The sequence below is a fragment of the Diadema antillarum genome, unplaced genomic scaffold (assembly GCF_040938485.1).
Source record: "Diadema antillarum isolate AM-2024a unplaced genomic scaffold, OU_Dant_1.0 seq00002186_RagTag, whole genome shotgun sequence".
Taxonomy (NCBI): Eukaryota; Metazoa; Echinodermata; class Echinoidea; order Diadematoida; family Diadematidae; genus Diadema; species Diadema antillarum.
In genome coordinates, this window is record NW_027272823.1 from 12442 (window position 1) to 29799 (window position 17358).

Here is a 17358-nt window from a genome sequence, read left to right on the forward strand (position 1 = left end):
ACCATACACAACAATGAAGGTATGGTGCAGGAGTTTACATTCAGCATGGAGCATAGTAATTTATCATCATATGCAAGAAATAAAACATAACAAAACACAGAGAAATATCTTTATAAATGAGTAACATTGTGAATGCATACACCTTGTCACTGGTCCATTCCCATGGTACTACAAAATGTAAATGGAACATTATCTCATAGACAGAATATGAAATACACAAAGTATCTTTCATTTGTTCATACTTTGTCTTCAGCTCCATGAAAAGAATAAAAACAAAACAGAAAAAACAAAATGAAACTAAATTAATACATTATGTGATTACATGTTGTGTTAAGTTGCAAGGCTCAGTAATTATACGCATTGGCATTTTATATGTACCCCGTACTGATACAAGTCAAAAGCACCATCACCCATTGGGGTTAGCAAGCAGCATTACAAACCATCCTGCCCTTCGTACAGGTTTGCCATCTTGGCCTTTTTTAATTCAATTTACAACTAGAGAAAGAGAGAGAGAGAGAGAGAGAGGCTGCATTTTTCACGAGTTGTATGCTAAATACTTTGCACTAGACCTCTGCAACTTGCCCTCCGCATTAACCACGCGTCGTTTCACCTGTTATGTAATCTCCTGCACCGGTATTAATATATGGAGGCTCATGAAGGAAGTATTCACACCGAGGCACTGTGCATAACTAATTAACTGACCAATAACTGACCAAACAGAAAAGAAAGAAAAACATGAAAACGACCCTCTTCTTCAAAGACGCAGAAGAATTGTCATCTGCAAATCACACCACTGACTGTTGCCCTTTTGAGATTTTCGCATCCTAAGTGAAGGTGCTATTTGGATAAAGCGAGCTGCTTGCGAGTTTGGCATTTGACGAACCTTCACTCACCATACTTGTACTACATGACTGTGTATGCCAAAATGCTGAGTTTGTCCCTCTCTATTTTCAATCAGTGATATTCCCCCCCCCCCCCCCCAATAATTGACAAAATTTTTTCTCAAAGTACTATCTGCGTCCTTGCAATTTGCTGTGCTGACGTGAAGCGATATCAATGTTTTCTCTAACGGATGCCTCTAAACCTTGGCTGCATCTCCATCAACAAGTGAGTTTATCAGCTCAGAGTTATACTTCACGATAAATGCATAAAGAATGCAATGATGTAAGCGGGCAACGAAAAGCAAAATGATAACAAAAACAAAACGGAGCAAAGAATGATCCAGCATGATCATTTTTGTCATATGTATCTTAATGTATTACAGAGTAAATTATTTCTCACCCCCTTTGCAACATGCATGGGTGAGGACAGTATTTTATAGATTGAAGAAACATATCACGAGGTACTGGATAGAAACATGCATGCACAGAAACCTGGTTGAAATACGACTCCTTTCCTCCGGACATTGACTAGAGGATCTACAGAACCATGTGATACAAATACAATGTCATCAGCTTACAACAACTTCTCTAAACCTGTTTTGTGTCACACAATAGCAGAAGGGGTTGACTCCATAAGAACTGTATTCTGGCAATAATGTCCTTCTGGTTTTTAACTGGTAGCTCACAGCACCAGCTGTTTGTTATTATGAGTGATGTACCAGAGTTGTCTTAATTTTACAAATCTAATCCATGTAACAGATGATGATCTTTGAAACCAAACTGGGCACACATAACTTTACAAGTGACACTACGTGTTAACTACAGTTTGCATTTAAAAGGTGTATAAGGTACAATCTTGCAGAGTTAAGTCAGTTTAAATGTTATGGTAGGGCACCTTTACATGTAAGCACAATTCACTCATGAAACCTTTCCATCCTGTTTATGGACGGCCAATATAACCCCTTACAGGAACCTTGAGAAAGTGCTCCACTCAAAGACCTTATAACACATCTTTACGATCTACATTACCAAGTCAAGTCTCCCTTTAGTTATGAATAAATCAAGCTTTCTTTTCGTGTTAAATCACATTGACAAGTTCAGCTAGCAAAGTCTCAAGTCTGCATACAACCATATCCCAAGACACCATTTGTGCATCATCAAAGAAGGGGCAGTTGAAGTCCAACATTCATCAGTATCTGCTTCTTGTTTTTAGTATAAAGTGTGTTCCCTTTCATGGACTGTTAGTACAATGCAACCTTGTTACCTGCTCCCAAGCACTGTGTAAGCATGCCATGCCTAGTGCATGGAGTCCAAACCAAAAGAAAAATTTCACTGTCACATTCAAATGCACATATGTCAAGCTACCAGTTGCAAATGATTATTTAAGAAAAGGGGGGGGGGGGACATCATCAATTCACAGAAAACGACTGGATTGTAATGGAAATAAGAGAGCAGGATGTGAGGGTAACAGGAAGGAAAAATAGGTTTCTACATTATTCTACTCTAAATCACACAGGGACTCCAGACATGACCTAATTTTTATTTCATTAAGGAAGTCGGCCACATTTGCAAAAACACCATGGGGGGTCTCAAACAAGGAAAATTGGTTCTGTCATTGTTGCTCGTGAATGATGACATCATATGAGATAATGCTGCCATAACTTCCAATTTATGGTCAAAAGTGTCAATTTCTTTACTTTCTTAGTGTTTGAACAATACCCTATGTAGTCAAAAGCAAGTCACAGAAAATTTCAATTGTAACAGCTATGTACATCCACTGACAATCTCAGCTTTACACTGGACACATACACTGTAATGTTGTGGGGCTGAGTGCTATTTTTTGATAGAACCTCAAGGTATAGGGAAGGTTTTCCAATAACAATAAGGCTTTCATTCTTAATTTTCTTTTGCAATGACTTGGCAGAGTTCTTGCCAACATTCTCAGTCACAGTGTTGTATTGTTGCTACAGAAAACAGATCTATACAAAATCTGCATCGGTCAAAATTCATCACTCTTTAGCACGTAATCTCTTGACTCAGATACTGCAGTACCATTGCAAACTTGGGATCATCCATTGAGAAACAAAGTGGTTATAACTTCAATCACTTCACAGATGACACACACTCTGCTGCTTCTAAAATGGTGATACCAGTATTTGCACGCAAACTGCTGGAAGAAACAAATAATTCCTTGCAATAGCTCAGAACACGTAAGTATCCTTTTCTTCTGAGGCACATTATTTGTTCACTTACAACAGAGTTAACTTTCTTCTTTTTTTTCATGAAGCCGGGGGTATCATGTAAACTGTTATGGAATGTGAAACAACGGAAATAAAAAGAAAATTGACACTCATGGAGGAAGTTAAATGTTAGTAATGTTACCCATTCTTTGATGATCAATGATTGATGAGTACAAATATCATCCTATCCCCCTCCCCCGCCCTGCTAAAAAGTTCATTCGGCCTTGTTGGAAACTTATGCTTGAGCGTCCCTTTCAGCTACATGCACCATAAATCTCAACTCATAGAGCACTGAGCTTACCAAAAAGGGTGCCAAGCTTTTAGTCTATTGTCGAGTATATGTTGTTAGCTAACACGTTCTGACCAGTAAACTACCATACATTTGCCTTGGTGGATGTCATAATCAATAGCAGCATCTACTGCAATGTCTACTTTCATAGGTTTTGAAAGTGATTTTCTAGGAGAGAGTACAGGGAAAAGAAGAGATTGCTTTAAACTAACAAGAAAATGTAAACCATTATTCAAATGGTCAACATGAAGTACTGTTATAGCAGTGAGGAATGCCAATCACACAATATCCATTGGCAAGGCTGACACCACTGTGATTTTTTTCTTCTTTTCTTTTCTTACGAACTTCTCTCAATTCAATGCGATTTGCATAAACATTTTAAATGAACGGAGCATAGTGAGATCATCATTATAGTACAGTCTGTCACAGGAAAAAAACAAAACAAAACACATACTCTCATGTCCCTGCAGTCATGCTAACACACAAACATGCACACACACACGCCGGCACAAACACCCCCAAAAACACACCACACACAATATCATATAACAGGCTTTCTTTCCCTTCTGCAGACCCTCTTCCTGCATGTGCACATACCAGGATTGTTCCCCTTCCAGGCGTGACCCTCACGGGCCAACACCACGCAAAGAGATCATCTCGGTATGATCATTTCTTCATGATACCTGAAAACAATTTTCTGTCTGGGTATTACTTGCCCTCAACCAGCCGTAAGTCAGCTGTGAAAGACACTCGTATCTATGGCCTACGAGGAAGGTTAAAAGCATACACTGAAAGATACCCTTCTTCCACTTAGACTCACCAACATTCAAAAAAATAAAATCACAAGTTACATAATAATTTGGATAAAAATATAAAAATATGGATATTTTCATGTTTACAATTAAAAGTATATCATTTAGATGAAATATATATAATGTCAATGGTTACATTGATATCCGTAGCTTTACAGATTGTCTTTCACAGCTGATGATGTGTTCCACAAAGTACAAACACAGCATCTCCCTGCTTGGTTGGCATGCACATTCCAACATATCTTGGCATGTGCACGCATTCCTGGTCCTCAATGCAGATCCAGATGACAGAGTAAAACATATGGCAGCATTATGGCAAAACAAGTTTTCATCCTCTCCACACGTTCTCGCTCTCTCTCGCTCTCACTCTCTGGCGTTCCATAAGTCACTTCGCTTTGTGCCTACCGCCACAGCAGCCGCACTTTGTGCCGAGCCAGTGGCAGCACTTGAGAGGAGGGTAGCACCACAGGCAGGGCACCAAGAAGGAGAGGGCCCCAAGCCCCAACCATCGCTGGCAGAAGATGCCGTCGCTGGTGTCACAAGAACATGGGGAAGGGAAGTCCCCATCAGAGTTTGACATACAGTGATATAACATACACTGCGCCACACAGAGACAAGTGCAGCGGTTAATACAGTACGAGACATCGTCGGGCGCCTCGGGACAGTCCCCTCTCCGGTTTGACTCCACATCAAAGTATTGACTACAGTGCAGACACTGCGCCTGCTCCCGGTATTTGTTCATTTTCTGCGCCAGCTTCTTGGGGGGCGAGGGGGGTGGCTGCTGGGTCACCACCTTGGCTAAGGCGTGTGGCTTCTTCAAGTCGTCCCCATCGCGGCTGGGTGGTATGGTAGGGTAGCTGTAATCATGAATACTTTGTGGCTTTTTAACAATCTTTACATACGAGTCTTTGAATTGGTCCTGCGATAAGTCCTTCTTGATCGGATGCCACTCCGTGGCCGTTTTCACCCATGAACCTTCATGTGGGTATTTCACGCTGTGCATGGGTCTTCGATCGTCCCTTTTCCGCGAGACATAATGGACCATGTGCAAATGGCCCTGATTGTTATGGGGATATGTATAGGTGTTTCCCGGTATACAGTAGTCTCTATTCGCTGGTTGAGTTAGAATGTCTTTGAGAAGTTTGCCTCCTCCATCTTTGGGTCCAACACAAGTGCTCGGTGTGTTCTGGTAGTCATGGTGAACACAATCCCCTGACAAGAGAGGGTCCACACAACGCTGAAGAAATAAGATGAGAAAAAAATGATAAAGTTTTAACTCAGTACATCAAAGTATTCAATCTTGAAACATTAGTGAAAAGGCAAGGCTATTACTCAAGTATGTTAAAATATTCAATCTCACAGGCTCATTTTGAAGTAATTTTGCATTCAAAGAATTGGTAGTTTACATACCACCTGTAATAAAGATAATCCTCGCAGCAATGTAGCCTTGTGATGAGAGCTCTACAGGTGGATGGCTATCACTCCAACATTCACAAACACTGTATATCACTCCAATATACATTTACATAGTGGAAATGACATAATAGCTTTATCATTGATGGGAAAACTGTTCATCTGCTCAAAATATGTTCTTTAAACACAATATTTGTGATGCATGTACGCAACTGTTTTAACTCATGCATATCCTCAGTGAATGTTTTCTTATTGCTTATATCATGTATTTTTTTCTGCATCATTTCACTCAATGTGAATTAGAGTTAAATGTGCAGATTGGGTCAACCTGGACCGACTTTTGTCTGCTGAGTGAAAGTGCACCATACTCTTTCTCACCACAACTTGGAGAGTGACTCATTTTGAGCGCAACATACGTGCAGAAATGTCTACGTGGGCAATCTTGAGATACTTACAAAACCGTCTTCGTCGAGCTCGCTGTCATCAGGCCCATAGGATGATTCACTGGAAGAACCTGGAGTAGATGGTAGAGAGAGAGAGAAATGTGCAGAGATGTTTACTGAGGCTGACCCTAGAGGATAGGCTTGTCAGGGCCAGGTGATGTGCCACAAGGCAGACTTGATGAGGTGCAACAGTGCACAAACATGAATTGCAACCTTTCCTCCTCATTACAGTCAGCAAAATCTCGACATTGAACCACAAGTCGGAAGGAAAGGAAGCATTGCATTACGAACACGGTGTACGTCACTGTCTTCTGGCATGGATTTACACTTCAAATGCATAACGACTATCCCCATAGTACAATATACAATAGCGTATGATAACAAAGTACATTCATTCTTTTTCACCGGCCATGGGGGAGTGGTTAGAAGAGTTCTCTTAGTGCAGTTCAATCATCATCTTTCTTTCTTTTTTCTATTCTATTCTAACTGATAGGCTGACATCCTTCTCCAAATTTCAGAACAGAATAGAAGTACTAATTTTAAAAGTGGGATAAATTCAGAACAATGATGAATATGAACCAAGTGACTATGATGACACTTTACTTGCCATAATTATTCACTGAACAAGACAACAACAACCAAAAAAAAAAATCTGAATACAAACTTTACACAAAGTGCCTGCATCATGTACGTACTGTACAGGCCATTCACAAACACAGGGGTGTTTCACCCTGAAGGACCTGTTGCAATGCGAATGCATGTTGACTTGTCATGTTTCCATGTCACTGATAAGATTAACGAAAGGCATTGCCAGTTATGCTCAGTTTAGGGGAAGGTGCATTCCAATCACTTTTGTTAGTCATATTGGTACTTAAGCAGTGATTGACAGATGATGTCATCAACAGAATCATGGTTTGGAAGATTAGGGTTTGGTTTTTATTTTTGTTTTTGTTTTTTGTGGGCATATCCAAGTCACCTGAAGAAAAACCGAAAAACCATCTCCAAACATTGTACAGACCATAAATGGCAGTAAGTCAAATCAATGCACAAGACTGGTATTACTCTACTGAGTGTATTTGTTTGAATGTGCCTGTGTGCACATGTGAATCAGGGAAACAGAGCAAAAGTGCAGTCACTACAAAAAGTGGATGAAATATTTGATGCGTGTGTACCAGGTATTATGGCAAAGGAGGTATTAATCAATGATAGGCTTATCATTCTAAACCCATCAAATGTTTTGTTTGCTATCATGCATCACAGTCTAGCAATGCCACACACCACAACCACACACTCAACCAATGATGTAAGTTCTAATGGTTGCCTCGCCCAAAGTTACATATTGACTATTTGTATGCAACTGGCATTCAGAGTGAATTATAAAGCATGCATTACACGTTTGAATAATTCACACATCAACATGAAAAGGATAATCATGATATAATTAGGCCTACATGTGTAGTGTGTGTACACAGGGGAGACAAATACTGTATAAAATAAAAATAATCTATTTGCTAAACTTGCTCTTGAAAGCAAAGAGAGGCCAGAAAATAATCAAGCTGCTTGACTAAGTAACTATGTAATTACAGACTAACATGACATATCTATAGTGCTCAGTTTTCTTTGAGTCAAACCTGAACTGCATGTGCAAGGATACAGACATTTACCTGGTAAAGAGATTACAAGAAGGAGGGGGGGGGGGGGGGAGGTACTGCATTCAGTGTAGGTGATGCACAGTGAGGAATGTTGACACCATTCTCATATGTAGTCTAATAAAGACTCAGAGCTCATGTTGACAAGCAGGATGATTTATAGCACCTACTGGAAGAAGATAAAACAGCATCACCTTTGTTGGCCCCCTACTATTCATAACTTCCTGCATTGATTCCCCCCCCCCCCAAAAAAAAAAATATATATATATATATATATATAAATATATATATATACACATATGCATATATACGTACATACATATGTGTGTGTGTGTGTGTGTGTGACTGTTCTCTGCAGAATACTATCAAATGCATGGATAAGAATAGTACATTTTACCTTACTTGACCTTGAACCTCTATGTGCAAATATTGCAAGCTATAGGGCCTAATTCAATGATGTAAATTTTAGAACCCATGCCATTTCTGAAAGCCACAAAGTATAATCAATACATTAATTCTATGTATATGCTTACACAGTGTACCTCACAATTCATGTATGTATTGGGAAATGCCACCCCCCCCCCCCCCACCCCCAATATCCTCTCTCACCCATACATATGTGACACACATAAACACACACATTTTTACACTTTAAATTACACTGTCTGATATGTGAACTATATACATCACAATGTCTTTGTTTCTGTAAGTACATGAGTTTAAGTTCTTTATTCCAAATAAACTTGTATTTAAGGGGCTATGAATAAGGAGTACCTTTTCAAAATCTTTTTTCCCTACAAAGCACAACATATGTACAGTGTATGTGTCATGCAAACAAGTCACAGAGACATTTCCATAACCTTCATAATATGTTATATACCGCCAAACTCACATTAAATCAACTTTGTTTTTGCCAAGTGTATCAGCCTAAAAACATGAAGGTATAATAAATGTAGAGTATAAGAAACTGGAATTACAGACAATAACTCATCCTGTGCACAGCATTTTTTGTTAAATCAGCTGAAATGAGAAATACAAAATGGAACAAAAAGAAAATAGTCAACACTTAAACACGAGGAAGAACCTTCAATGCTTTTTGGCATAGTGACCATTAACAGTACATTGCACTTCAGGGCATTAAAAAAATGGCAGCTGCAGTTCATACCTATCATACTCTAGAGAGCGGCTACAAACATCACACTGAACAAGAACACTAGCTTTTCTTCTTCAAGACTGTATAGCTGATGCAAGGTAGAATGTACACCCACATTAAATTAAATACAAGATTCTGTCTCACTGCATGACTAATGCTGTGATGGGAGATATATGAAAGCTTCCGTGGAATAAAGTATTTTGATTCCAGTAGCCATTTTGTTAGCTTTGGCTAATATCCAGTGATCTACCAGCGCTCCGGGGGAAAAACTTCCGAACCACTGCAGCCACTACAATTAACTTATGGGGAGATTAACAGAATTAGTACAGCCAGGCTTGGCCTGAAATCCTGCCATCCAGTCACTGCAGGACCCCGCAGCTCGTGAATTACTCGTCACTTCGCATGCAGTTTGCTCGCCACATTACTGCCGTAATTTTACGAGCAGTCTAATGAGACTTTGCATGGCATGCACAATCCCCCTCTCCCTCCGTGTGCCCGTCATTTCTGGATTATGAATTCTCACAGAGCACACAGTGCAGTCACAGCTTAATGCAAGTATATCCACCCTCATTGTTGTAACATCATGCATGTAAAAGTGACTCTGATTCCGATTCACATAAGAGAATTTCACTTCACTCCATAGACCACTGAACTGAAAATGGCAGAAGAATCTGCCAGAGCTTTATTTCTCATATGTTGAGAGGTAAAAAGAGGGGAAAAAAAAAACAACAACAACAACTTCAAAATACCTTTCATTTGTTACGTACATTGTACACTTTGTATGTAGATAGGCTATGCTGTAATATGGATGTTGAGCTTTATGTGGTTCTAGCTGATGAATGGGAGTGGTCATGAATGGCTGGCTCACTGCAAGCCTCAATAACAACACAAAATTTCCACAGATCTCTCGATTTCCAAATATCATGCATTTGGTAGCACACAAAATGGAAAGCTCTGGTCTGAATACTGTACGACTGCACAAAGGAAACGGGGCCATTCATGACACAGAGGATTTCACTGTGCATTATCACGCAGTAAGGTTACAGTTCTTCTCAACCTGGAGACAAAACATTTTTCCCCTCGGGGTGGGAGGAAGAGTGGGATTGGTTTAAATGCAAAAAAAAAAAAGGAAAAAAAGGATATAGGCAAAAAGCAGGGAAGGGTCCCTGCAAATGACTGCATTACATCAAGCACATTTATATAATGGAGTGACAGAAAACAGTTAATATCATGCCCTTTTACATCTGCAACCTACAATTATATCCCCCCCCCCCCACAAACCATATGAATTTGAAAACTTTTCTGCACATATTTCCAAGCAAACTTGTATTTTAGACCAAGATGTCAGTCAAATATAAAACCTTTGTTGGTCTGGTTTTTGTTTTTGTTTTTTTGTTTGTTTGTTTGTTTGTTTTTGTTTTTGTTTTTTTTTTTTTTGGGGGGGGGGGGCCCACATGGCAGGACACAGCACAAAATAAATATGCAAGCAACATTTAAGAAGAGAATTTGTGTGAAGACCAAATAGGAAGTACTTATGACTTTCCAAAACCATGAAATGGTAATATTCACTACACTTAAACCTCTTTCCATTTGTGAATATTCCAGAAGAGTTTTCATCAGTTCATGATTTTTTCCATTCAGCACACGAATCATATAACTCTGAATGCTTGTAAAATAACTTCCAAGCCATGAATCAAAAAATTTGTCTTTCCCAGAAATAAGAATACAATACTGAATGACATTGAAATTTTCTGTAAGTATCATGTTTGTTTCTTATCATCACATCAGGAAGGATTTAGTCATATTTGTCAAGAGATGTGATTCTGGTGTCAACAGCAACCAAAGACTAGACAGTGTAGATTAAAAAGAACTACTCCCTGAAAGTACCGCATTACTTCCAAGCTAATCATGAAAAAGCACAATAATATACGAAGACAAACCACAAAAAAAAAAGAAGGTAAAAGCCCGGTGTGTACTTTATCAATTGACAGGAAATAAGATGCTATTCAGAAGTAGCAATCCCAGTCACAACTGCTGAGGCATTTGTATCCTAGAATTCTTGTACGGTCTGTCAAAGTGACACTGTCAGGCAGTGAAACTTTTTAGTGAACCAGACTAGGTTACACAGACGGGATACAAATAAATGTAATCGTTCAAGACTGAATTGCATACTTGTATGTGAACCGAACCAAATCAAACTGTATCTTGTGGTTATAAAGTGTTAGTTGTCTCACACACCCTACAGTCTTTGAATGAGACTAATCAGTCAGCAGGCATATGTACAAACTACATCGTAGGCCTGTACTTTAGTACAGTCTGTACACGTACAAGAAGTGAACACAGGTCTGCAGTGTAACACGGGTGTACTCTGCATGTGCCCCTTGCACTCTTGTTGCCGGCTGGCTGAGCGGGCAGGCACGTTTTATCAGCCTCAGTGCATCACCATTACCCAATAACCGATGATCACATTTCCGCTGCGGACTCCTGCGTGATGAAGCAGTGGTGTGACTAAGCTTTGTTACTGTGGTGAGACATGTGGTTGTGTGCGTTACGATACATGGTGCCCATTTTTCCACTGGTGAACTACAAGACAATTCTGACTAACTAAACTCTACCACTCCACGCAGACCCCTGTACAAATTTAAAGGGGATTTAGAACACGCACACGAGTCATACAGGCTATACAACATGCCAAATCTGTCTTTACATACCGTAGTGTGTGCTCCTAAAATCAATTTACTCAATAATGGTCATCTCACAATAGCACAACACAGTCTTGTTTTAACATTAAGTTAGAATAATTCAGTTACACAGAACTTTGAAAGCATAATTTCTGAGAGAAATTGTCACTTTATCTGTAGGCATATATTACCCTCAAGAACAAAAATTACAAAAAATGAAGGAGGAAAACTGCTCATTCTGGAAATGCAACTGAGGAGTAAGTAACCTTGTTGAACTAAACACTGCACAAATTGACTGAAAGAGAGGAATATTTACCGGTGAGACTTACTTTTATGGTTTATTTTTTAGTAAACCATAAAGTGAACTGTTCTATTAAATTCACTTTCTAGTCTGCTAGACATGGTGTTCAGTGGTTTTAATCTTCCACAAGCATGTAAATTCCAACTATACATTATCTTCATACTGAGCTCTGGTAATGGCCAATTTAAATTTTACATTGCAAATGCCCATAAAACATGACACAAATTCAATGCCACTAAATGCTACTTATGTAGGAGTATACATGTTAATCAGTACATAGGCCCTATATACTGCATCTCGCAACATGTTCTAAAGCATAATAGTACAGTAACAGGCTAAGAGCGCTTTTGCACCATAGTCATTGCTCTATTCTCATGTTTGCTTTGTTTTGAGGTAATCTCTCTAATCTTTCAGATGAATTTACGTTGGTATAGTTCAAATACATCTCCTGCCAGGAAAACATCTTTAACATTTCACTTGTCCAACAAAGAATTCAGTCACCTTGGGCAAGTCAGCATGTGGCTTTGTAGCAGTCTGAGAAATAGAAGGGGAAAAAGACGAAAAAAGACAGAACGGAAGAAAGAGAAGAGAGAGAGAGAGAAAAAAAAAAGGGAAAGAAATGAGGAAACTGCAAGTCAACTTCCCATGCCAACAAAGCAACTCTGGCCCCACTGGCAAACTTTGGAGCGAAAATCAGAGATGTGGAAGCCGTCGACGACCTCTCTCCTGACCTGTAACCTCACTTGGCCACATGCATCCTGTTTCAGAGCTTTATTGGACTTGTTTTCTCATCGGATTGGGGAAAATGCAGACAGAAGTCGCTGAGAGAGAATGCAGGCAGCCAGAGTTCTGACATCTGAGGTATGCACCTGAGCAAAAGCACACAGGGGGCTGGTAGTTTATTTGCCCTAACTGGAAGGAGATTTCCATTCACTGGTATGCGTTCTAGCTAATGTGTCAAACGCACACTGGAATACTCTCAAATGCCCGTATGGACTGCAATGCATTTGGTTTCTCAAAAAAACAGACACCAAAACAAAGAAATGTATCGGCAGGACTACACTGAAAACATGCCTCACATACCATTAATGTTGCTCAGTAAAGCACATGTGCACAGGCATTTATCCAACACCACCTACAGAATTTCACTGAACTCCAGAAAGTACGCATCGATATAACTCTGTGAATAAGTGAACTTCAGAAAGACATTCAATGTCACAATGAAATCATAATTCATGTGATTAAAAATTTATGACTCCTGCCCATAATTTTTGCAAGACTACAGTAGAACTGTGTGCCTTTATATGCTGTCTTAGTTTATTCAGACTGGGGATTATGCCATGATGCCGTCTAATGCTTCCTCTCTTTTCAAAGCAGGCCTAAATGAAACAGCCCTGACTAAAGCTGGACAGCTCAGTAAACATAGCCTTGTATACAATGTGCACATCTCTTCTACACTGTAGCTCTTTCTCTCTCTCAGTAATTCCTGTTCAAGATTCAACACTTCTGTGCCAAAAGTACCAGTGGCCACAGTATGATAGTCAGCTCAGAGCATTAATACAATGAGATGAGACACTCCTAGGCAGTGCGATTAAGGAGGTACTGCTAGTTCAGTACCTCTTTTTGGTACGACCCTTAGTTTCACCCTCCTACTGCCAACATGCCACCTTGACCTGTATGACTGAGGAAAGTACTGGCCACATCAGCAGCCGGAGAAAAGCTTGCACAAACCTCTAACTTCTGCAAAATAATGATATATTATCCATGCGCTACTATTCATTCCCCCCCCCCCCCCCAAAAAAAAGGGGGGATTTCTTCAGGAAATACATTGTAAGAGGGCTAATTGGGTATCGCAGTAATTCCATCTCTGGAGAACATATTTTTTGGTGGCTTTGGTATGGAGGACAGATTGTCAATTGTAAAAGTCAAAAATTGATGCAGAGGTCAAAGGGTTTGATGGCAGAGACAAGTCTGCAGCAAACACTTACAGATGAACCTTTTTTAACATCATGATTTATGCAAAATGTATCATCTTTTGGGAGAGAATGTACCATGACAAAAATACTTTTGTCATATTTGGACTACCCAAGAATTATTTGATCATTGAATCATGCATGAGCATTGAGAACTGATGACACCTGAAATTGATACAAAAAACATAGTTCTCTTTTTTTTTAAATGTTCAATAGATAATGGCAATTTGTATATATACACACACATACACACACAAAAAAAAAGATTATGAACTTATTAAATAAAACAGAACAAAAACAAATAGCTGCAGTCACAGAAAAAAAATATATATATGAGTAGTACACATGTATGTACTGACCAGAGGGTATTTGGGTATTGCAGTAATTCCACTGAACTACAATGTATTTGGGTCTCGCTAAGGGATGACCCACAATTATACAGAGCATCTACGTGTACAAGTTGTAGCCCTATAAGTCTGCAAAGTTCAATAATTCTAAAACTGAGCCACCACACAGGAACACAGTGTCTTTTACATACAGTCAAAGACAGTGCTGTAAATTTAAAACTTAGTATTTATAGACATCAATAAATGGAAAAGAGTCACACAAGTAAACAAACAAATAAAAAGCAATGATGCCCATCATTACACAGGCATGCATTCTCACGTGCACATTAATATACAACATTAAATCATAATGACATTGATCCCTTGAGACTGTATGAACAAGTTTTATGTCACACATGTTGACCTGGAGTAAACTGATCAAAAAAGAAATTCCATTCTTTTGTCTCCCTCTTGATACAGTCGTGTTCATGATCACAGCAGTGTTGTAGCTCCACAATTTTCCATCGCGCATCATAAAAATTGAAATTGTCTCAAGTCCACTGAGTAGTTCATGTTACCTGCACCAAAATGCCAAGATATAGGACCTAGATACATTGTCTGTAGGATTCACCAAAAATCTGCTACACCACAGATAGTAATCATTTCCACTATTATCAACTGCTTATGAACTATAAACACATCAAACAAACTGTGAGGCTGCGACATAGTCATTGTACGGTGTGTAAATATTGGATACAATGTGATACTGTATGTCATGATACAGATATTGCCATATTTGCCATTTCCCCACTTATAAATCCAAGAATAGACACATGTAGGCCCTAAAGATAAGAAAGAAAGATATTCCCTTACATGTACATACACTGCATACAGGTCATATTTCTTTGATTTAATGACTTTTTACTAACTAAAATGTGGTTGAGTAAACCTGAAGTGAGAACATAAATGGTTCCAAACTTGTATTTTTATTGCCTATTTCGTACATACATTGTAGCATAAAAGTAATATGATTAAGCATACATGGCTGCTTAAGCACATATTTCTGAAAATTTTTCGTAATCCTCCAATTACAATTTGTCAGTTAACTTGTTGATAATGTGTGCAGCCCAAAGAAAATGGTTTACCGGTATGTGAAAGACGGTCAGATGTTTCAAGGAGCTTTGAAGAAGAAAATAAAGGGCATTGAACGCTGTATGTGTCTCGCGATACTTACAGAGTGCTATTCAGTTTTCTTATTTGAGGGCTTCTATGCCTCAGTGTGTGTGTATCCGCAGCTTGCATTCTGTATACGCTGCATTGGAGGCTGGAAGTACAATTGTATGCACACTCTGTATGTACATGCGTGTGTGTGTGTGTGTGTGTGTGTGTGTGTGTGTGTGTGTGTGTGTGTATGCTAATGGCATACAATATGAAGGCCTGCTGATATGCCCCTCTGTGATTGCTGCATCTCCAGCAAAAGTATTCGGCATGCACACGTGTAATATGAATGGAACTTATGAAGTAGGGGAAGTGCAGTGCTGAGCTGCGGCAGTAGAGAATAACAATGCTGCCTATACTTCGCACTCTGTTTTTCCTATTCTGTCATGGAATGACCTTCTGTACTTCCTATCAGTTCTGCACTCTTTCACTCTGAATCTACATTGCTAATCACAGGTATATGATATCTGTGTACAAGTGAGCACATATTTATTTCAGCACAAAATTGATTTCAGAGACATTGTGTTTTCAAACACAATGAATCAAACACATCATAGTTTTTAAATACGATGTTCTGTGCAGAGTACCACATATAAATGTATGTACTAATCATGCTTTTTAGTAAACAGAAACTGCACAGTTTGTATGATTGAAAACAGAAGAGATTGACAGGTTGATATGACTTACTATAGGTCCTACTTGTTTAGTGACATTTACAAACAAGTGAGTGAGTACAGTGTCACTCCTTGAAAATTTCAGCGTAAATTGCTATGTACTGGATCTTCCAGTTATTCAATGTAATCCATATTTGAACACCAATGTTATACTATGAATTATGATGATCCATTTCTGAGCTGCCAAATGGGTATTAGTATTCTACATTCAATCTGTAGGCCCTATCAAGTGAGGAATACATTTACTGCATCCCAGCTTTTGATAACAGTTAACACAAATGATACAGGTTTCAATGAAGCTGCTAAGAAACTGAAATGCAGGCCCTGCATCTGCATACCACTTTGACAGATAATAGGCAAGTTTCAGTTGTGAAGAATACCCCCTCCCCACACCATGTTCTACAAAAAAGAAAAAAAAAAGGAACACTGATACAAGTTGTAACAATATGCTCCACTTCAAGAACAGCCTCTGAACTATGAAGCAATGTAAACTGTCATGCAAGATACACAGGAATGCATGTTAATTGCATTGATGTGCTGTTACTAGTCTTTGTTTTACATTACTACATTTAAATGATAAACTCTCTGAATCATACAGAGCACAAAAAAGTTTTGCTATTCAGTGTTCAGTTGTATGAAACACTCCTGCATGACATTTAAATTTCTCCAGAAACTGCTGACCTGGTGTTCCTATTTTGGCTCTGTGCTGTGGGAAGATATTATTAGCAGATGCCTGTTTGTATCAAAAGACTTCAGGGAGCTTGTATCTAACGAGATCCAATCATCTACACAAGACCTTTAAACAGTTAACAGGCTTCAGCTACCAAACAAAAAGAGCAGACAGACAACTCTTAAAAGCTAAACCCTCACAATAAAACCTTTCATGGCTGCTCATAAAGCTTCCTCCATTGGGGAGTGAGCATTGTTTGGGGGGATCCACTGACAAAAGCTATAGCTTCCATTTTTTCCCACTGCTCCATAGAAGAATGTCTCTCAGGTTCACTGGAGCCGAACGCCTAATCATGGTTTCCTGAGTTTACAAAAGGCTGTCGGAACAAAACACTGACCACAAGAGTTGGAGGCAGAGGGGGATTTTCTGCTGTAGAAAGGGAGCCAGCCAAATTTCTATTGTTCACAGTGAACCTGCAGTGAGCTGGTCTGCCTGGATTCGCTGGTGGTTGCCTATTTCATAATGTACAAAGCCTTGCTTTACTGCTCAACCCACACCACTTCCTGTTCTTTGTTTTGCTTGAAGTGTGATAGACTTCTGTTGTTGTTTTCTATAAGCCCAGTACACTTGGCAGG

General features: G+C 39.2%; 1 protein-coding gene across 1 annotated transcript in view; it reads right to left on the reverse strand.

Moving 5' to 3' along the window:
• Window positions 1-3167: 3167 nt before the first annotated feature.
• The window catches only part of LOC139714182 (sprouty-related, EVH1 domain-containing protein 2-like), a 32286-nt gene continuing 18095 nt past the window's right edge, over window positions 3168-17358 (reverse strand). Inside the window, exons 4-5 of the mRNA XM_071625899.1 lie at window positions 6091-6149; window positions 3168-5459 (exon numbers count right to left, since the gene is read on the reverse strand). Coding sequence (XP_071482000.1) covers window positions 4608-5459; window positions 6091-6149 — 911 coding nt within the window. The 3' untranslated portion in view covers window positions 3168-4607. The remainder of the gene's footprint in view (window positions 5460-6090; window positions 6150-17358) is intronic.